Source organism: Hesperophylax consimilis, chromosome 22 (genome assembly GCF_061612785.1).
Source record: "Hesperophylax consimilis isolate HC1 chromosome 22, BYU_Hcon_1.0, whole genome shotgun sequence".
NCBI lineage: Eukaryota > Metazoa > Arthropoda > Insecta > Trichoptera > Limnephilidae > Hesperophylax > Hesperophylax consimilis.
The window spans coordinates 6125778-6149383 of NC_142857.1; the positions used below are offsets into that span (position 1 = coordinate 6125778).

General features: G+C 34.2%; 1 protein-coding gene across 1 annotated transcript; it reads left to right on the forward strand.

Moving 5' to 3' along the window:
- The first annotated feature begins 446 nt into the window (after nucleotides 1-446).
- Nucleotides 447-23325, forward strand: Coq5 (ubiquinone biosynthesis protein COQ3, mitochondrial). Its single transcript, XM_089645558.1, has 7 exons — nucleotides 447-649; nucleotides 808-957; nucleotides 9046-9184; nucleotides 15787-15922; nucleotides 18037-18125; nucleotides 20318-20429; nucleotides 21321-23325. The coding sequence occupies exons 1-7, from the start codon at nucleotides 490-492 to the stop codon at nucleotides 21420-21422; spliced, it is 888 nt and encodes a 295-aa protein (XP_089501684.1). The 5' UTR covers nucleotides 447-489; the 3' UTR covers nucleotides 21423-23325.
- Nucleotides 23326-23606: the final 281 nt, after the last annotated feature.

Here is a 23606-nt window from a genome sequence, read left to right on the forward strand (position 1 = left end):
TCGGCTCGCGTATGTATACGTAGCATATTAGTGTGACTAATTTATATTTTAGTCTTACTTTAGGGTTGTCCTATTGGCGGCCATGTTTTAATAGTGTCGTCAAGTTTTTTGTCTGTGCTCTCATTAGAGATGGTTGATATCTAAAATGGCCTGTCACTGCGGTTCCAGTTACCTGAGAACGAAATGGAACCGGTTCTTTATTCAATCACCACTATATCGACGATCTCTGCCAATATCGAGGTTTTTATTATTTAGAATATTTTTTCGGTTATTGTTAGAATTTTCAATCATAATTTTTATTCACGGGCACAGTTTAAAAGGTTCGTATTATAAAAATTACAAAAGGAACCGGCCCCATAAATAGCCGGTTCTAGTGACAGCAAAGTAACATAGTATCTAGAACAGGAATATCGAATATCGACCAACTCTAGCTATCATTTGGTATTTGCCTGTGGTCTGATTTGGTTGGCGTCTGACACTTCTCCTGCGATGGCGTTACGAGGCTTTATTTTGAACCTGAAACTGTCTACTCGAGGGGCTAGGGCCTTGAATACTCTCTGCAGCACCCATTTCCAAAGCGCAGAAGAGGTGGATAGAACTACTCACTTCGGATTTGAGACTGTCAAGGAGAAAGAGAAGGCTGGGAAAGGTTAGTAATATTACATTCACCAAACAATACCCTCGACTTTTCGGGTTCATACGCTATTTGATATCATTGTTTATCGCAAGATAAGACCATAACCGTCACTTTGCGTGCTTTATATCTGAAACAAAACAATAATAATGTCACCTTCTATACTTTTTCAGTTAAAGAAGTGTTTGAAACGGTGGCCAACAAATATGACGTGATGAACGATGCGATGTCCATTGGAATTCACAGAGTTTGGAAAGATATCCTCATTGAAAGATTGGCGCCGATGTACGGCACTAAGTTACTCGACGTAGCCGGGGGCACAGGTGACTATGACACTTTAATTAAACAAACATTTCGTCAAGCTATGTAAATAATCTTTTGGTCTTCATTAGTTTTATGATTCTACTTTAGACCTTGACTAGTTACTTTCACTATTAATGTTTCGGCGGGTCATTCCCCCAAGCAGGTCAAAAAGAGTTAAATATTCACTACATTATTAGTATAAGTGGCTTTAATTTGTGGCATTACTAAATAACAAACTAACCTAACTAACCATCACGCCATTTCTCCGCAGAGGTAGGCAGAGATGACAGACCACCAAACAACTTGGTCCTTGCACACACTTCTTACCTCATTCACATTCATATATTGTCTCATACATACTCTTCTATTATTCTGACTCTTGAAATGGCCCGACTTGAGTATTTGATTAACTTGATCTTGCCATGTCTTCCTCGGGCGTCCCCGACTTCTGCTATCATTCGCATTCGCATCATATATTCTCCTTACACTCCTTTCTTTGCTCATTCGCTCTATATGCCCAAACCATCTAAGCTTAACCACTCAGAACATTAGAACGTCAAAAGACGTAAATATGTGTGATCGTTATTTAAAAGATTATCTGCAAACTCAGATTCACAATTTCCGTTTAGAGCTCTGAGATGTTCTTTAGTTCTAACTTCAAAGTTCTTTGTTCTAATAGTAATAGTAATAGTTTTTAATTATATTTCTTCAATATATAAAGTGTTATTTCTTTGTGATACTCAGAAAAAAGTACATTTTTCACGGCTTTGAAATAATGGTTATCGATTCTTACATATTTTTGACGTTTTCATAAAATATATATTTAGAAACGCAAATATTTACTTATAACATCACAATGCAATAGTGGATTTCATAGTCTTTCCAAAACATTTTTTAGAATGAGGCTACGTTTCCCAAGACGTGAGTTATGATGCTTTTAGCAAAACTCGTAAATAACACAAAAATTATCACGTTTTGACAGTTTTCAAAGGAACACATAGTATATAAATGTCTTTGTCTGAGAGGTTAAGTTTGTGGCTCGGTCTATCTGTGCAGATAGAAAAACCATAGCGCATGTTGCTATTACAAGATTATAAGAAAAGCATGTTCTTATATATATAATATAGGTATATAAAACACACACATATTTGAATGCAACGTTATGTCAAAATTTTAAAGCAATCGGTGAAGAATTTTGAATACTAAAATTTTTATTTATATATATTTTAGGCTTCATTTGTTTTGGCATTGCAAGTGCATATTTTATCTAAATAAATAAAAATGTTAATGTTCGTTTGTTCAAAATCTTAAATACCCGAAAGTTCTTCACCAATTGCTATGAAATTTTGACATGTTGTATTTTTATATGTGTATTTTTATATGTGTATTTTTATATGTGTATTTTTATATGTGTATTTTTATATGTGTATTTTTATATGTGTATTTTTATATGTGTATTTTTATATGTGTATTTTTATGTGTATTTTTATATGTGTATTTTTATATGTGTATTTTTATATGTGTATTTTTATATGTGTATTTTTATATGTGTATTTTTATATGTGTATTTTTATGTGTATTTTTATGTGTATTTTTATATGTGTATTTTTATATGTGTATTTTTATATGTGTATTTTTATATGTGTATTTTTATATGTGTATTTTTATATGTGTATTTTTATATGTGTATTTTTATTAGTATTTTTATATGTGTATTTTTATATGTGTATTTTTATATGTGTATTTTTATATGCGTATTTTTATGTGTATTTTTATATGTGTATTTTTATGTGTATTTTTATGTGTATTTTTATATGTGTATTTTTATATACCTATATTATATAGATGTCACCTGACAAATGTAAAAACAGCATTATCTGTTGGACATAAAAGCAAAATGCGCTATTGTTTCTCTATCTGCAGAGACATACATAGCCACAGCAAAGCGTGGCGGGGTTCAGCTAGTTTCTAATGGTAAAATTTAAAAGCGTATTTCATTACCTTTCAAAAACAATTTTTATTTTCTGGATATGTTCAGAAATATTTAATTTTTTTGCAAAGCGAAAATAAAAACAAATTCTCCGACCATCTGACAGCCTCTTACAGAACAAATGATTCATCTTCAGTTAGATAATCTTTGTGTGCTTTGATAAGACCATATTCTATTTTATATAGGTATATAAATAATTTATGTACATAAAATATTGTGTTTTAGATCAAATAAATAACATCTATTATTTATGTTTATTAGTAACAAGCATTTTTAAATCAATACATGTTATTTATAACCGACCGGTCGGTGGCCGAGTTGACATCGCGTTTGGGTCCCACTCAGGCGTAGTGTGTTCAATTCCTCGGCTGGCTAAGTCCTCCATCACAACACAAGCAACATTTTCAGCTTACTGTGGTGGTAGTAGGATATTTTCAAATATTGTCAGGTTATTCGTAACCCAGGAATGTTTGTTTTTCTTTTAAAAAAAAAAAAAAAATTGGTTCATATACTCTAAAGCGACGTATACATACGCGAGCCGAACTGCAGAACTGAACCTCAAATTATGGGAAAGAAACGAAGCAACCACAAATGGCGCGAAACGCTGCTTGCAGTTGATTCGTTCCTTTTCCGTAATTCGTGGTACGGTTCGCGTTTCGTTTCACAAATGTTTACTTACATTTTTTTAAATTAAATTATTTAAAAGTCTGATTCATTTTTCCTTGTAGGTAATTTAATGCATTTTTAATGTTCATCCTTTAGCCATCTATTCAGGTTGTAGGTGCCATTTTTAATGTTCATCCTTTAGCCATCTATTGAGGTTGTAGGTGCCATTTTTAATGTTCATCCTTTAGCCATCTATTCAGGTTGTAGGTGCCATTTTTAATGTTCATCCTTTAGCCATCTATTGAGGTTGTAGGTGCCATTTTTAATGTTCATTATTTTTACTCGGGAGATATTTTCAATTTGTATAGATATTTCAGGCGGCTAATGAATGCTTATAAATATTTGTTATCCTTTATGCTATGCATAAAACCTTGTCTTATAAACATTAGTTTATCATTAAAAATAATGAACCTATGACCATAAAATAGGTTCTTAGGTTGTCAGTTTGGGTTTAATTAAAACATAAAATGAAATGGCTACTAAAATGCATTATTTTCCATTCCTGGAATCTGAAATACTTGCTTCTCACTGTTATCTAACTGAAACACAATGGTTTTTCTATTAAACATGCTCATATTTTCTGTATATTTACCAAAATCAGTTTGTCTCCAATTTACATTAGAATTTCAATGAAATGGTTTTTCTTTTGAAGAAAGTATTTCAATATTTTAAAATGTTTGATCCGTTTCAACCCAAAGTAATGTGAAATAGTACTTACTTTCGGCACGGACTCACGCCTCTAAAACACATTTCTATCGGCTTATCTCTTCGGTGGTTATAGCCGTGTACACATAGTGACCGTTTCCATGCAAGTCTTTGATGTTATTTAAAAAAATCAATCATTGCCAGATTACTAATAACATGAGAATGTGTGAAAACCTCCCACTATAAGCCAAAAGTATTGCGGTAAATATACAAGTACACGGGACACGGGTAATAGGCACGTTTTATTTTAAAAATACTTTGTTCTTAGATAACAATGAACAACAACTATTCCAGTAACCGGATAAGGAAAATAATGAATTTAACCTCTTGTTCACCAGCATATCCTTATTGATAAACCATTAAAAAATCAATTCTCTGAATATAACAAGCTATTCTGGGGAAACCACATATCGTCACCTCGGTCGGACAAGGTTTTACCTAAATTTTTTTTTCAAAATGACCTTTGAATGCAAATCCATTTCTTTCGCACATTTCTATAACCAAAATAACTTTCAGCCCCATCTGCAATTTAGCCAATGAATTAATTAATTTCTAATAGCGATTGTATTTCCGTAAATACTTGTATGACAAAGTTCCAATATCAAGTTTTTAAAACTTAAATTTGTTCTACGAATCTTTTGCAATTACCATTTTGTTTGTATCTGAGAGTTGATTATATTTTTGAGGTGTAGTGTAGTTCGTCACTTTAGTTGGATTGGGTTCTAACTCCTCCTTATCATGTTCTGATGTGTCAAAGTTTGCAAAGACGATTTCTCATAATCTATTTAAAATTTTCTGATTTTGACTTTCTATCTTGTCAAGTATTTTAGTTTAAATACAGGGTGTCCGGTGGTAAAGTGCAGTAACTTCGGGAGGTGATTCTACGTGATCGTAGGAGTAAAAAAGATAAATTACTTTTTCTGAAATTCCAACTTTTAGATGTACTTTTAAGCTAATAACAAAAAGAAAAATTTCTCCGACGTGCCTAGACGGCATTATTTTTTTCGTCGTTGCCAAATCTACATCCCGCGCCCCTTCCTGCACCCCCCGCTATTGTAATTCAGTAAGCAAACGTCTGTGCTTTGAATGTCACATAATTTGACGCGCGGAGTAAACAACTTTGAAAATTTAATTTATCTAGTGTTAAAAGTCTCATTTAAATAAAAACTTGTTAATTTAGTGTCTTTATCTAGTGTTTAAGTCTTACTAAAAAGTACATCTTTATTCGGTGCGTGTTTTCCTTAAACATCGAGTTTTATCGAGTTTACGCCAAAGAAGTAAATAACGTCGAAGATCTCCGGTTACGTATTCACGAAGCCGCAGATGAAATACGCCACAATGTACGAATTATAAATAATATTACTGTACGTTTACATACTTGCCTACAAGCAGAAGGTGGACATTTTGAAAATATTTTAAATTAGTAAAAAGCGATGAAATTAGTTAAGTGTTCAATGAGTTATTAATATTTTTTATAATAAAAAGTGTAACGTGATTTTAGTGCAGTTCTCTTTTTGAATTTGGTAAAATATCAAAACATACGGCGAACTCTGTGTTGTTATTGTTTACAATTCACATGCGGTTTCCATGGATACGCGCCACTCACAATATCGGTTTCCATGGATACGCGCCACTCACAATATGCAATGTTGCCACGTTCACACTTGCGAATTTATCGGGTAAGTTTGCACCTACACTATGGCTTTTTAGCAGGTATGTCTTTTTGTATGAAAAAGAAAAAATTGGAATTTCGGAAAAAGTTATTTATCTTTTTTACTCCTACGATCATGTAGAATCCCCCCACGAAGTTACTGCACTTTACCCCCGGACACCCTGTATTTAGTTAGAACATGGTCCCATTTTGGAATGGCATTAGCGAAATGTAGTTAGCACCTTATGCAATGAATCATGCCCTAGCTGGTTGCAAATGGTTCAAACTGCACATTTAGGTATTTTGAAAAATGGTAAGTATACATCCTATTTAAATATTTTCCTTTGAAATATTTTTCACAGGATTCAACCTCAAAATCAGAAATCGGTAAATAGATTATGAGAAATCGTCTTTGCAAACCTCGACACCTCATATCTCAGGACAAGGTAAAGAACCCTGTCCAACTGAGGTGACGATATGGTAGATTATACACTATTTTTATAAATATTTAAACACATTATCTGTAAGATGGTACATGTTTCGTTAGCTGTTGGAATATTTTTCGGCCGCAAGTTTCTTGTGTACGAAATGATAGAAAGGTGAACGGAATGGAACTCTGAGAGGATGCCACCAGAATATTAAAACCCCTACATTATATTATTTGGTGTCCTCAGTGTTCCCTCTCTCTGCCAGCACAAATAGCACGTAACCCGGAATTGAATTAGCAACCTGTGATCAGTTGCGCGGCAGAAAAGGTACTGTCTTGGTACTTCCTGTCTCCTGGTGAGAAAGGTGATACTTCGGGTATGGGGGGTAGGTAGGGATAAACTATATCTTAAAGATAACAATCGGCTATATGCCCAAACAGTACATTTTACAAAAACATAATTTTGCAAAAAAGATGGCGCACTGCGAATATTTTGCACCAGCACACCAAGAGTTATCTGTATATTTACCAATATTGCTAGTGCAAAGATGGAGGATTGAACTCATCTGGGTGGGAACCTGACACATTTGTCCTCTTGTCTACTGACCGCTCACTCCTTCATGCTTTCCTAGAACCCAAACAGTCGTTAAATGTGCACGGCTACAACCTGATACAGTCTAACGACGCAGTACATTTTTGATGTTGTATGTTTGCAGGCATTTAAGGACTCTTTACGTTTACTCTAACAATCTTTGCATTTGTGTTTGATCAACATTAGTTTAATGAACAAACCTGTTTCAAACACCATATCTGTTTTTATGATATCGTTATAGTAATATTATGTTTCGTTCATAAATATTTATCTGCAATTCAAAGATAATGCAATCACATAATTTTCAGACTATTGGATAAAAATCAACAATGTAATGGAATTAAAGGCAATTAATTGATTGCTAACTGCTTATAGCTGGATTGTTTATAAGCTATGACATTGAAAAGTAATGAAAATTATTTCAATCAACAAACCCCAATTCTGAAAGTTTTATTATATATATCAGGGCTTCCCTAACTGTGAGTCGCGACGCCCCGGGGCGCCGTGGGATCATCCCAGGGGCGTCGTGAGGCAATCTTTATAGCGTCTTCCACACGCACACTTCGGAGCGACTGAGTCCCGCGCCATTTCAGGCCGCCGCGCAGAAATCGACAGATATTCTCGATCCTTCTTTTAAAATAATATTTACACAGCACTTGTCATCTTTGAGCGAACATTTTGATAAATATTTTCCCGAAAATCTGGAGCAATATGACTGGGTTAGAAACCCTTTCCAGTCGACCTCACCATCAACACTTTCGACAGCAGAAGAAGAACAGTTAATAGAATTGTCCTGTGACTCCAGTCTTAAGCTGCAATATAATAAGGATAAGCTACTTGAATTTTGGAGCTCATTTTATCAAGAATATCGTTCCATCAGCACTGCAGCGTTAAGGGTTTTATTACCGTTTGCGACATCATACTTGTGTGAGACAGGTTTCTCTGCAGTTGCAGTAATTAAGAATAAGTACAGATCAAAAATAAATTTAGAGGCAGAGACGAGAGTGGCGATTTCGAAACTCCAACCTCGTTTTGAGAAACTATGCTCAGAAAAGCAAGCACATCCTTCTCATTAATACCAAATAAATATGTTGTGTTCTTTATTTTCTAATAAAAAATTTAGATACTATTTGGAGTTTTTCTGACAAATTAATATTGTTTAGTAGGGGGGGCTTCAAAATACTACGCTTGGTACAAATGAGCGGTGGGGGCTTAGATTTTTAGTCACGGGGGGGGGGGGGGGGGGGGGGGGCGTCGCAAAAATATGGCAACTTCCCAAGGGCCTCACTGTTGAAAAAAGTTTGGGAAGCCCTGATATATATCATTATTATACATAGAATTAATAATTCCTTATTTAGCTCCATTTCGGAACAGCTCACGTTGTCTCATAGAGATTGTTGGGTCGGGATTACCATCGTAGTTAGATATATTAACTAAATGGTGTTAGAAAAAGAAAAACGCCAAGCTTTATATTCAAATACTAGCTGTACCCCGCCATGCGTTTCTGTGGCTCAGTCCTTCTGTGCAAATAGAGAAACAATAGCTTGTTTTACTTTTACATCCAACAGATGGCGCTGTTTTTAAAAAAAGCATGTTTTTACCTTTGAAATGTGACATCTGTATAATATAGGTATATAAAAATACAACATGTCAAAATTTCAAAACAATCCGTGAAAAACTTTAGGAGATTTAAGATTTTGAACAAATTAACATTTACATTTTTATTTATATAGATAGAAGATAGAAGTTAACCACGGAATAATCAAAATGTACACCTTATGAAACCAAAGGTTCCGATTGCAATTTGATAAAAATTTATGTAACTTTGTGAATTTTTTATCTGATATTTGAAATCATAACCTCAAAAATTCAGGATCGGAACATTAAGAACACGGAAAAATTGAGTTGAGTGCGACAATGCTTGTATTTTTACACTTTGATACACAAAAACAATTGTCATGATCACTGTACAAGCTACATCTGCTTATAATTACAGTAGGAAGAATTCAAATATCAGGTTATAGGTAACCCAGGAATGTTTGTCGTTATTTTGAATAATGTGGTTGTTTGTTTATAGGTGACATTGCGTTCCGCTACATCAAGTACCTGCGAGGACTGTCCAAGTACCTGGAGAAGAAGGAGATAGAGAAAAGTCATGTGACGGTATTCGATATAAACCAGGCCATGTTGGATGTCGGTCAGGTCAGAGCCAAGAGGTAACAATCAATTCACTATTTACATAAACATTCAATACTTTACTGTCAAAATATCTAATTCAGTTTTTCCAAACGATCGCTTGCCGTAGTATATATACCAAATTTATCTAACCTATCATACAACTTTAAAAAAATATATTTCAAAACTTCCCGCGATCTGCAGTTTACGTTAGCAGATAGCTGAGATAATACATTTTATGTTTTTTGTGGTAATTGTATTAAATATCCCATAGACATATGAATATTAGTAGACCTGCCCTAAGTGATTAAAAGCGTATTATTCCCCACTCCCCATACCGGTTCCATTGGAGCCGGCTGGGCTCGCGTATGGCTTCCCGTGAATCTTGAGAATGTGACGTCATCATTCTTGTTCGAACTAGCGTCGAGCTATGGTCGAGGCATTTTATGAAATAACACGGCAAAATAGTGGCTTGTGCTATGAAAACTTGTAAAAATAGATGTGAAAAAGAGAATAAACCCAATTGTCGTATTACATTCCATATGTAAGCATCATTTTAAGCTTATTCACATCGTATAATATGAATCAGTTGTAGAAACATATACTATCACATCTTGATACATCTTTTTTTTTTTTTTTTTTTTTTTTATATTTACTCCACACAGGAGGCCCTGAAGAAAATAATTTCCCTCAGGGCCTATGTCATCTTTGGGGATGCTGTGTGGAGGGTCTTTTTGTGGAGAGGAAGGAGTGAACATGGGTCTTGAAGAGTCCCATGTTGTAGGAGGGAGGAAACACAGAGGCCGGCAGTTCGTTCCACAGCCGAGCTGTTGAACTTAAGAACATCTGGTCGAATGTAGCGATTCTCAAGTGTGCGCATCGTTGTTACTGGGAAGTAAATTATGAACACTTATAAAAGTGTCTTAACTAAATACGTAAACAAAATATTCGACTCTGAAAATAAAAGAAATTTTTTTTTGCCGAATTTTACTTCGCAAATTTGTTCATAACGTGGCGAGTAATTTGCGCTCCCATGTAAAAATGTTTATTCATTCAAAAGCAGATTTTACTTTTAAGAACTAAATGGTGATATTATAATGCGAGATGCCTATATACTGTCAGATTGATTTATTGACGAATCACAGTCAGCTTTACCCCCTTCGTTCTTCAACAGTTGATTTTACCCCTCACCTTTAATTTCTAGTCTATATATTCATATGTCTGTGAAATATCCTAATTTACTGCATTCAATTTTCACAGTTCCGAATTCTATAAAATATTTTTTCATACAAAACTTTCGAACAGCTGTTTACGATAAAAAATTGAGGCTCCTAATATATATTTGTAGTTTTGATTATTAAGTAGGCCATAGACAATATACAGAAATAGAAAATATTCAATGTTGACACGAATAAGTACCACCTACGGCAATTTCAAAGGAAATAATTAACATTCGGAATTCGCACATTTATAAAGTTTACGATTTTTTAAATGTATTTTCTACAAGTCTTAAAAGGATTAATGGTAAAATATAGGTGAATTCATTGGCTTCCTAAGTGCTATCACTATAATCAATTTATGTCTCCTTATTAAAATTCAGAGGTAATTTTAAATGAGAACGGGAAATCTTGTAAATCCCCGGTGCTAGACTCGTATTTCTATTATTAATGCGATTGCTCGAGTAGATAAGGTTCCAAAGAACCTTCAATTGTTATCTTTTATAATTCCCTTGATAATTGCAATTTACAATTTGTATTTCTGCAATTTAACTGCCAGAAACAATGACATTACAATCTTATAGACACCTTGAGTAGATCTCAAAGTGGCAATCAAACGATCTGGTGATTGTCGTACTTTCGATTTAGTGCTAAACTGTCCACGTCACTTGAGGTTGTGTGCTATCTCAAATAGCATAAATAAGTACCAAAATGCCCTCATGTGTGATGAGAAAGTGTTTTCATTATAAGACAAACACCAGGGAATAATATTTCATTCATAAATACAAGAAAATTACTCATTATTATTGTAAAAAATAATACAATTATTTCAATTGTTTCCTGAAGATTTTAAGCGAAATTTGAGTGAGGTAGAAAACGTAGCAATACATATGTATAAGAAGGACAACCTCTGGGAGTACAGCATACAGAGTTCCTTATTCGTCTTAGTGCAAGCGAGTAAGCATAGTGTCGTCTCAATCAAGTCTGTGCAGTAGAAAGTAGTATTTGGCGAATGCAGTAAACGCTGCCCGGCCCTTTGTCTATTTCGTTCACTTACTACTAAAGATAAGTAACACTTAACTTGCATCTATGTAGTTCAAGGACGGTGCAGGCGGTGATGGCTCGGTCAATCTCGGTGACACTTGTCAAATTCCGGGGGTCACGTGCAGAGATGTGCAAAATGGGTACCCAAAACCATTTGAAATGCAAAATGGAAATGGGTCAAACATATGATGGTAAATCCAAAAACACCACGACTACAGATTATGAAACCACAAAAAATTTGCGCGGGACTAATGTTGCCAACGTTAAAACATAGAAACTGCTATCTAACATTTAATATTACAGTGTCATGGCCCCATGTTCAGTATTTGAATCAGTATTTTTTGTAATGGTATCACTCAATTGCCAGGGCTTCTACCAGGGAACAACTTGACAAATGTAAATTATCTCTCATAGCGAGGTTGAGGACCGACTGATATTTGGGGCTTATGAAAAAAAGATGAATGGAGATAGTAGGAAGAATGTTGCAAATAAGCATTTAAAATGGAAAATGCATTGAGAAAAGCATTTAAAATGCAAAATGGAAAATACCCATTTTGCATTTCCATTTGCAATGGATTTATTTGAAATAAAGCACATCTCTGGTCACGTGGCATCAAACATCTTTAACGCGGTGCACGAAGATCGTCTTGTTTTGGCGTAGGTTATAAAATTTCACCATTAGGGGGATTGTGTTGTTTTGGTTTATTTTTCTGATTCTGATTCTGATTCTATAACGCATAACATGGAAATAACGGGTTGCCCTTTGACCGTATTTTTCGGTTGTGTCGATTTTACCTTATTTCTTCCACAAAAAAGAGAATTTATGCACATAACTCTTATGAAATACTCTCAAATTATTTAACTGGTGTAAAAAAGTTACATAATAACGTGCTAATAAATTAAACAATGGACCATCAATTTGCATGTACTATTTTTAGTTCAGGTCAAATTGTTTAGTGTGATTAAATGGCATCAGAGACTAATAAAATCACATCAGTGACCAAAAATTGGGATATCTTTACAGCAGAAAAATCCATCTCTATTGTACCTACTTGGCCATCAGGCCAGGCCTCTGGCATATTCTGACAGAAGGTCGGAGTATTTCCGCTTTGCAATAAAATCCGAATAAATAGAATGTTTCTGAAGGTATCCGAAAACTAAAAACTGCCTTTAAAAGGTGATAAAATACGCTTTCAAATTTTATTGCCGTAAATAAAAATATAATTTTTGAAATATTCAAATTTTTAATGCCAGCATAATAAAAAAATTATAGAGGCTAACCTTATGTTTTTTATAACAAAATTACTGACAAATGTATTACAAACATTTTTGTCACCTCATTTTTCTGTCATTACACATAAAAATCTCTCAATAGTATAAAACAAAGTCCGCATCTGTCTGTTTGTGCGCTTAGTTCTTCTAAACTATGCAATGGAGTTTGATAGGGTTTTCATTATCATTTAGATAATTTCTTCCGGAAGGTTTGTATATGCAGGGTGTATCGGCACTAGCGATGTGTAGGTTCAGCCGGATTGAGTCCTTGAGCCCGAGTCCTTTGCGGGAAGCGGGTCCTACTCCCACTCCTTTTCGTAATCAACCACTCCCAGAGAACTCGGTCTGGGACTCGGACCCGAATGCCTCCAATCAACGACTCCCAGAGAACCCGGACCCGAGAATGCCTCTAAGGACTTGGACTCGGACCCGAATGCCTCTAATCAACAACTCCCAGAAAACTCGGACTCGGGGTCTCGAGTATAGAGAATATTTTTATTTTTTGTGTTATTAAAAATACAAATTTCAGTGGTGTCTGTCTGTGTATCCGTAACTCTGGTTCAATGAACTCTAGAATATGGATTTGCTTTGATTTTAAAAATTGGAACTGATTGTCAACTGGTATTGGAAAGATTCAGACAAGCGATAAATTAGGTACCAAGATTATTTTATTCAATAATTGTTTATTTAAAATGGCTATCTTTTGTTAAAATTTTTTAGCTATGTCGTAATAGTGTTCATTCGAAAGGCAAATTTCTGGCAAATGTTTATTTTTAATGATCCTGAGACATATATATGTATATATTTGTGAAACCAAAAGGAAAATATACAAATCAAGTATATAATATACACAAATCCTACAATAATATATTGAACAAAGTGTGTATGTATTGTAAAAGTAAAAAAAAATGGACTGGAATAAATAGATATTAAAACATGTTGTTAATTGTTAAAATTTTAATCGTTCAATGCTGTACCTTACTACTTCCTGACTTTGTTTTTAAAACATCTCGCCTTTACTGAGTTTCATTTGATAGAGGCTTCGACCAAGTACCTTTATCTATATCGATGGACAGAGATTATGAAAACGACAAATTCTCAACGACAACCGAAATTTATGTTACTACATTTGATTTATTACTGCTTACGCGTGTGCTAAAATTATCATCTGGAACTTGGAACCTAATACTACATCCGTTACGGCCTCGCATTAGCCGTAGCCCAATCAGCTGGAACACGACAAGACACGAATGGATTTCGTTGAACTTCGCCAAAATGTAAACTGCACAACTCGCGACTCGGGTGCGATGGGTGACGGGATTGACTCCGTGTTCTCGTGTGGGTCCGAGTTCTTGTGCGGGTCCTTGTCCTGCTACGGGTCCGAGTTCTTTCGCGGGTTCTATCCGAGTGCCGAGTCCTTGGCCGGACCCGTGCGTCCCGGTAGTCGCCCAGTACCCAGTCCGCACCCAAGAACTCGGACCCGGGACCCACTCCAAGAACTCGAGTTCTTTTAAAAGGAAGCAGTCCTCGGATGCCTCCGGAAAAATGCAGAACTCACCCACCTCTAATCGGCACATACCCGACAAACTTTAACCAGCTATTCCTTAGCACATTTGGAGTAAAAAATGTTATGGACACTTTGCTGTTCGGTAACATTTTTTTCAATTAAAAACAAAAAATAAATAAATAAATCCACACTCCGTCACTGTCATTGGCATTGTTTCTCGTGTTCAACAGCTGTTATTAGCAAGTGTGTCAAAAGCGTCCTCGCTCTTTCATACACACTAAATAATAATAGTTAAAAATGAGACGAATGGTGGCATGCCATTTCGTTGTGATTGTAAAAGCGCGCCAATGTAGGTACGTACGTACATTATTCAACGAAACTTGAATAAAATATTGCCAGATGGGTTTTCAAACTTTGACAAAGGATAAAACATTGGTGACATGTGGTGAAAATATGAATGGTAAATTTTTTATTAAAAAAAAATGTTACCGGACAGCAAAGTGCCCATGTCATTTTTTACTCCAAATGTGCTAAGGAATAGCTGGTTAAAGTTTGTCGGGTACGTGCCGATACACCCTGTATAATATGTGGATATTATATTTATAGAAAGTAGAGAAAAGTGGAGCAACGCCGGGTACACATCAGCTAGTAATTAATAAAAAAATTAAGCAGTTTCCATAAATTTTTCTCGAATTGCGATCAGAACCTTAAGTTTCATAGAGGTGTACATTTTAATTTTTCTGTGGTTAACTTCTTGATTTCATCATATTTCTCACCATGTCAGTAAGGGAGATACAACGATTTCTACGAGACCATATGAGCTGTTACCAAAATTGAACAAATTAGCCTGAGGGATTAAGGCGATGCACTACGTCGTGTAATATTTTTAATTGAGCCGCTATCAATAACAACCCTTACGTAGATGGCGATAAGGTTTAAATTCCCGCTTAACCCCATCCGCCTGTTTTGATTTATGCAAGAAAAAAACATGGCCAAAAAGTGCATTTTATTTTATTTTGTGGATGTTCAGGCATAAATTTTTTTTTTTTTTCGATCTTTTTATAAATAACTTAATTTGCCACATTATACAATAAAATCATAACCGAAAATGGGTTCGTAAGTAGGAGATTTTGAACTTTAAAGCAGTTTTCATAGGCCTTTACATTATTTTTTTCTGGGCTATAAAAAGACTTAAACTAAAAAATACTCTATTATTTCAAAGGCCAAGATGTATTCTACTTGCAGTATTCAATTAAAGCATCTGAAACATTTCTAGGCGACCAAATTTTCAAACCAAAAACACATGATTTTGCATTACTATGTATGGCATCGCCTTAAGAAAAAAATAAACTACAAATAGTAAAGTCTACTTATCTATTCGCTATGTTTAATGTTACTAAACAACATTTTATCTAAAGGAAATTTTATCTGTTTTTCTAACTTTTAACTCCCACAGAATGTACATGTTTAAATTGATTTAATGATTGTGGTTTGTTATTATTTACAATTGATTATTGTGTCTACACAAGTAAGGTCAATTTATAAGTTTACTTTTCTAATTAACCCACAGAGCAATAATACTAATTTAACATCTTTATTCTAGGCAAGGCTACGTTTCCGATGAGAGAGTGAACATTGATTGGGTTTGCGGGGACGCTGAGGATCTCAAGTTCCCCGATGAGAGTTTCTCTGCCTATACCATCGCCTTTGGCATCAGGAATTGCACCCACATCGACAAGGTATGCTTATGTTATGGTGTCTGAGAAATGTGTACATCAATAAGATTTACCTAATTAATAAGGTGCTTTAAGCTCTTTTCATCCATGATGATACGTGATGAAAGTGAGTTTGTGTTTGAAAAAATCTTCACAGAAAATAAATCTGTTTTTGGGAACGGGACAGGTGTTGATTGAATGTGCAGGAGCTGTTTTTGTAGGATGAAGGTACATGTTACAAGTAAGTTTCTCTGATTTAGGGGATCATAACCAAAAGCTTATGATCCCCTAAATCAGAGAATGTTACAAGTAAGTTTCTCTGATTTAGGGGATCATAACTAAAAGCTTATGATCCCCTAAATCAGAGAATGTTACAAGTAAGTTTCTCTGATTTAGGGGATCATAACTAAAAGCTTATGATCCCCTAAATCAGAGAATGTTACAAGTAAGTTTCTCTGATTTAGGGGATCATAATTAAAAGCTTTACTAGTGTCACAAGGCCTGTCACAAGTTTTTAGGGTTATATATGTATGTTACATTTAACAACTAAGATTAAGTTATTGGATAAACAATATACAAGTAAGTAAACAAGGTGAGGAAATGTAGCCCGTCCAAGTCGATAGTTGCAAATGCCATTGTTTTTGATGGACGCATCTAGGATTATTATTTATTTACTAAAGTGGAGATGGTTTACCATAGTTCACTTAAGCACTTAGGCCAAGGTCCCATTGTGCATCTCTCATTTCGAATCGTTCCTTTAACAGCAACCCGGTTCCTTTGATAAAGTTCCCAAGGGTTGTCATTCTAAATTTGACTATGTTTCTTGGTTCCAAAATGTGTCTTCCCAGTTATCTGAGCCTTGTTCCCATCAGGGCAGGACATTAGCTCCATAGATGAATTGGAGTCTTTTCATTCTCTTCATTCCTGCATCTATTGGTGTTTTCCACTCCCAGCAACTGTACGTCTCCTGAGGTGGCAGTGTCCCGTTACTATTCCTACCAGTTCACTCGGTGAGGGTTGCCTGGTTCGTCTAGGGCCTAGTCTATTTTTTTGATTTTATGCACTCTTTCGTAATCCTCTAACTAGCTAGGGCTTATAACAATACCCTTTCATGTGTCTAACTAACTAGTACTGCGGCTCATTTGGCCTTATTACTATTACCATCTGATGGTTGTATTTACTTGACTGATTTTACATTACATTAATGTGTTTTATGAGGAAAAATTCTTAACTGTGTAAAAAACCTCATACAAATGGCATAGAAAAGAAAAACAACTTCTGATCTTTTTATTCTATTATGCCATTATGATTTACTGAATGTAAATATTTAATTTTTTCATCTTTGGGCTGCATCCTTTTCGCTTTGGTGGTCCTGCTGCACCTACATATCTGTTTACTTGAATATCTACCTGTTGGGAGAATACAGTTTATGACATGTTACATTTTTTATGAAAACTACCTAAATTCCAAAAAGGATACATTATTCTTCTTCTTCTTCTTCTTCGCTGTCGCTGTCATCATTCTCATGGAACTTCATGATGAGGTGTTCGGGCATTCTATGTTTATAGTTGAAAGCGAGATCCGTTGGCGAATTATAATTCCCCAGCGCTTTAACTAATGGATTATCCGGATCTAGAGTAGTATTAGCTTCGTGATTTACTAATATTGATTTAGATTTAGTCTGGTCTATCAATGAGCACTTTGGACTGTCTGGTTCCGGGTGCCCTTTCCCATTCCTTCCGGTGCTGGGAATTGACCCATCTTTCAATATGTAGTTTGGTGTGGCAAGCTGCCATTCCTATGGCTGACAAATTGCTTTAATTTATTGCCCAGCTGTAAAATTGTTTTTGTAAGTTTTGTCGAGCTTAACATCTTTTTTAAAAATCTTTAATATATTATAAAACTAAGGCAGACAATGGATGCTTTGTAGCAGAGCTGTAATAGGTTTAGCTCTGGGCCAGAGGTTGCAGCTTTAAAATCCTATAAGTGCAAAGACAGATTTGCTACTGAAATGGTTTAGTACTTCTTTCAATACAGTTGTGGTCTCTTTTAGGATTATGGTTTGCACATTATGTGTGTTATTGGTAATTGTCTCCAATGCACAACATTTAACCATTGATTATTACTTCTGGTTTTAGGTCCTGGAGGAAGCCTACCGAGTTTTGGAACCCGGCGGCAGGTTCTTGTGCCTTGAGTTCAGTAAACTGCAGTCTGAGCAATTGCAATGGTAAACATTACAACTTTATTAAATTTACTACATCAATCCTATCTTTATTTTAAATTTAGTTTATTTATTTATACCACAGACATAGGAATTAATAGACGAGAAGATAATGGCGAGGGGTAAAATCAACTGTTGAAGAACGAAGGGAGTAAGGCTGACTGTGATTCGTCAATAAATCAATCTGACAGTAAATAGGCATCTCGCATTATAATATCACCATTTAGTTCTTAAAAGTAAAATCTGCTTTTGAATGAATAGACATTTTTACATGGGAGCGCAAATTACTCGCCACGTTATGAACTAATTTGCGAAGTCCAAATTCGGCAAAGTAAGGCAGCTTCTATTTTCAGAGTCGTAGTTAGTTTCAGAGTATTTAGTTAAGACACTTTTACAAATGTCTCATAATTTACTTACCCCAGTAAACAACGATGAGCACACTTGAGAATCGCTACATTGTGATGTGATAGTATATGTTTCTAAAACTGATCCATATAATACGGTGTGAATAAGCTTAAAATAAAGTAAAATAATGCTTACTTATGGAATGTAATACGACAATTGGGTTTATTCTCTTTTTCACATCTATTTTTACAAGTTTTCATATCACAAGTCAACATTTTGCCGTGTTATTTCGTAAAATGAACCGATGATGCCTCGACCATAGTTCGCACAAGAATGATGACGTCACGTTTTCAAAGTCACGGCTCAATGGAACCGGTATGGGGAGTGGGGATAATACGCTTTTAATCATTTAGGGCAGGTCTACTAATATTCATATGTCTATGTTTTATACTGTATAATCTAATTTATTATGTACGGAAAGCATTAATATGTATAGCAAATCTAGATAGAAAATTGACTGTCAAACTAGGAATATATACATTATATAATACTAGCTGGGACTTATAAATTGTTTTGTGAAAAGTTTTGAGGTTGTGCCTTCTGGAGTACCTGACAAACTGGGTGCATTTTTAAGGTGGAAATAATATTATTGCATTGTAAAAAGTATTTCTTTCACTTGATCGTGCTTGTCTTCCTCGGGCGTCCTCGACCTCTTCAACCATTCACTTCCAAGTTATCATACAATCTCCTTACATCTCTTTGTTCATTATTTACGACTCATTTTACCACAAATAATTATTTTATTCATACATAAATAAACCCCAATACATAAATAACATCAACAAAGTATAATTGTCAATAATATTTAATTTAAAATTTAGTTTTTATTGACCTTGTCAATATATTGTCACTACAAACAATAACAATATATCCAATACGTGAAAGGAAAATAATAAATATTAGATATTTATATTTGCACAGCTGATACTGCAATATCCGTTACATAAGTCTCTAATTTATTAATTTATTTATTATTGTTTTACGGAGAATGGTAAAATGTTTTGTTTTATACCCGATTGTTATTTAAAAAGGACTGCATTTAAATGAAAAGAAAAGGCCAATCGATCATGTTATTTAAATATATATAAAGAACACAATTTTAAACTTTTTTCCACTTGTTTTTATTTGACCGTGACCGGTTTCAGTTATTTATGGTTTCACGTTATACCGGTTGTACCGGTTTCATGTTATTTTATGTTATTTAGGTTGTACCGGTTTCATGTTATTTATGTTAGGAATACGAGGAGAGGGGAAAGGAAGATGAGGTTGGTTTCTTTTGTAGCCTGCTGGTTTCTTGAATATTCCGTGAATCATTTAAAGACTAGGTGTACACCTTATACGATCACCATTAATTTTAGATTTTCACAACACAAACTCTGTTTACATTCACCACAAGACAATAATGAACCTGCGGTTGATATTTGAACTATTTAATGGACTTTTCACGAGATTATCGATAGGAGTAGTGAAATAACACGCACTCTTAACTACGACAAAAATTCAAATCACAAACCAATGTGGTTAATAATAAATAAAAAAAAACACTGGATCTACTTTTTAAAATTATTGTTTCTTCCAAGGTAAGACTTTTAGTAAATGAACAAAAGGAAAATACAATTTGAATAGGAACTGGATTGTGGAATAATCACAAAGCTGTTTCAATATTAAACAAGTTTTAAACTTTTCATCAAAAAAGTGTTGGATATTGAGGGTAGTACACTAACCACAAAATAAAATGCAGAAAGCAATAAAAAATATGTCTCCATTCCTCATTATGTTTGATTTGTTTTCAGGGCTTATGATCAGTACTCCTTCCAAGTGATCCCCGTGATGGGGCAGCTGATCTCCGGCCAGTACAGGCCCTACCAGTACCTGGTGCAGAGCATACGGAACTTCCCTGACCAAGTGAGTGATGGCAACACGCACTTTTCACTTTGAAACATCCACCTATATTCGTGATTACTTTGTCCCATCATTGTTGAATAAATGCCAAGGATTGTTGTCCTCATTGAGTTGACGTCTTCCCTAGCATGTGTCTATTAGTCATGTTTATTTTATAATTTTTCATAAAATCTAAAATTTCTCTGTTCCTTTCTTTTTATCTTCCTTTTTTCTCACCCCTTTCGTTCTCTTTTTCATATCCCTTTCTCCTATTTTTTCTCACTTTTTCATATCTATTTTTCCAATTTTTTCTCACTTTTTTCATATTATCTCTTTCTCACTTTTTCATATCCCTTTCTCCCATTTTTCTCTCACTTTCTCTCTCCAATTTTTCTCTTACTTTCTTTAATTTTTCTCTCCCCTCTTCTTTCCCTTTTTTCTCTATAAACAGAATAATCTTTCTGTTTTTATTATTTTTTCCTTTACCTTTGTTTCTCTTACTAATTAAAATTGATCTATTTCTCCTTTTTTTTTCACTTTTTCATGACATATTTTTCTTACTTTTCACAACTCTTTCTACCAGTTTTTCTCTCCTATTATTTTCCCACTTTTTCATATCTATTTCTCCATTTTTTCTCACTTTATCATGTTTTTTTTCTCCCATTTTCTCACTTTTTCTCATTTGCTTTCCTTTATCTCTGTCTCTCTTACTAACTTAAAAATGTCTTATCCTATGAATGTAGCTTATTCCCTTCTACCCTTCAAAAAAAGAACACGCTTGTGGCATATTCTACCAATTTTTACCATTTTTGTCAGAATTCACATTTAACACACAGAAAATTGTAAAGCAAAAACAGACTGTTTGTATGTATTTACAAAGTATTATATTTTAACAAAACCTTTTTTCCTTTGCAGGATACCTTCAAGGGAATGATTGAAAACGCCGGCTTCCGCCACGTTACTTTCGAAAACTTAACCTTCGGCGTGTGCTCCATCCATTCAGGCTTTAAATTGTAATTTATACGCACAACTAAACACGCTCGGGTGAAAAATGTTAACAAAACAAACAAACTAACGGTCCTATACTTAGAATAATTTATTTAGACAAGTAATACCTAGTGTAAGTATCTCCGCACATTTGAACAAGAAACGTAATATAAATATTGTAATTGGAAGTAGCACGGGTTTGAGGTATCCAACCATGGATAATAGAAACAAGCGGGATGGGTCATTATCAGTGAGAAACTGCACGCACCAAAGTGTCGGCAGCATTGTTCACCAATACTACAACAAATCATTTGTTTCTACCTAGACACCAAATGCTCAACTTTCATAGGATCTGCCGTTTTGGTGGTCTGTGCAGTTTGGTCATAGGGAGGTGACAGTCTGGGCACTTCCATGCCGTATCTTCCCTTGTTTCTATTATCTGTGTATCCAATCAAAAGACAAAAAGTTCTAGCTCAATATGTGTGAAGTTTGGCCTTATTCATGTTTTATTTTATTCTAGTTATTGTTAATTCGGTGGGGTTTTTATGGGCCCACGATGTAATTGAAATGTGTATTTATGTCAACATATAAAAGCCCCTTTAGGCATATGTAATCCTGAGTTCAACTGTAAAAAAAATCAACAATTCTAAAATATTGCAAATGTAAAGTTATCAAATTTATCTATGTTAGAAAATGTCTTCAAGTTGTATTTTGGTATCTGTCTATTGATAGATTTATTGTATTTTGTAAATTTTATATCTTCAAACTTCTCTGTGCAGTGGGGGGCGTCACTACTGTAGATATATTGGATGCAACAAAATTGTTGGTTGCTCTTTTGGCCCCAGGAATGGATAAGTTTATAAATGTGTACAACTTTTAATTTAATTGTAGAAATAAATCCTTTTTTCTTGTACTTTTCACCGTAAAAGTGCCATAATCTAGTAAAAAAGGTATTTAAAATTATTTTTTCTGTAGAAATTTTCCTTCTTTTTATGGCAACATTTTGATAGTTTAATTTGAAATTCTTTTTGTCACACTCTTGAATCCATTTTATTTCGGTTTTGAATTCATTCTGAGAGTCTAGTTTTTGTTACAATCTAGAATTCATTTTACTACATTTTGAATTCATTGAATTACAATCTAGAATCTATTGTTGTATTACATTTTTGAATCCACAGTCTAGAATCCATTTTATTACAGTTTTGAGTTATTTTGTTACAGTTTATAATCAACTTTAAGACGTTTTGAATTCTTTTTGACAAACTAAGTAAACTCTAGAATCCATTTTATTACAGTTTTGAATTCGTTTTTTTTTACAGTTTAGAATCCATTATACATTACATTAGTTTTTAATTCACTGTTACAGTCTAGATTCCATTGTATTTTAGTTTAAATTCATTGTGTTAAAGTTTAAAATTCTTTATATTAGAGTCTTGAAACAATTTTGTTACAGTTTTGAATTCAGCCATCAAAATGTGACGTGTATTTTGCTTACCACCCTCGAAACATTGTGTAATTAACCTACTCTAAGTTAAACCAAATATAAATAAATCTTCCCTTCTTTAAAAAAGTGAAAAAATTCACTCATTAAAAGTTGTTCAACTTATTATATTGCCTACCTCAAAATAAAAAAAAAACTTAACATGTTAAACTGCTGCATTAAAACTTTTTCAAATGATGTTTATTGTATAGCCAAGGGATTTAGCCATAATTGTTAATATTAGGACGGATGATAAGGAGGGGGGGGGGGGTGAAAAAAATACCTTAAATATTACTAACCTTAAAAGAGTGAAAAGACTAAACTTATTTAATGTAAGTTGAGTTCTGCAGAACATTTTTGCTCTCAATTTTTTATTATTATTTCGAATTATATATGTATTTAAATTTTAGAAGAATATTATGTATCAAGAATATGAAAAAAAATATCTCAATAATTTTTATTTCCAAAATATACTTTTGAATGAAAAATTTGTTTGTGTTTTCACTATTTATTTATTCTCCCAATTTAGAAAAGCTAAGAATGAAGCTTTATTCACATGTGGTGTAAAGTGTAGAGTGGGATGATTTTTTCTGCTTTCTCCCTTCTACGACACTGCAGATAGGTTGTGAGGGAAATTAATATAAAAATTCCCCAAATTCTGTATCATCTTTGGGGATGCTGTGTGGAGGATCTTTTTGGGGAAAGGTAGCAGTGAACCTTGAATGTTGTAGGAA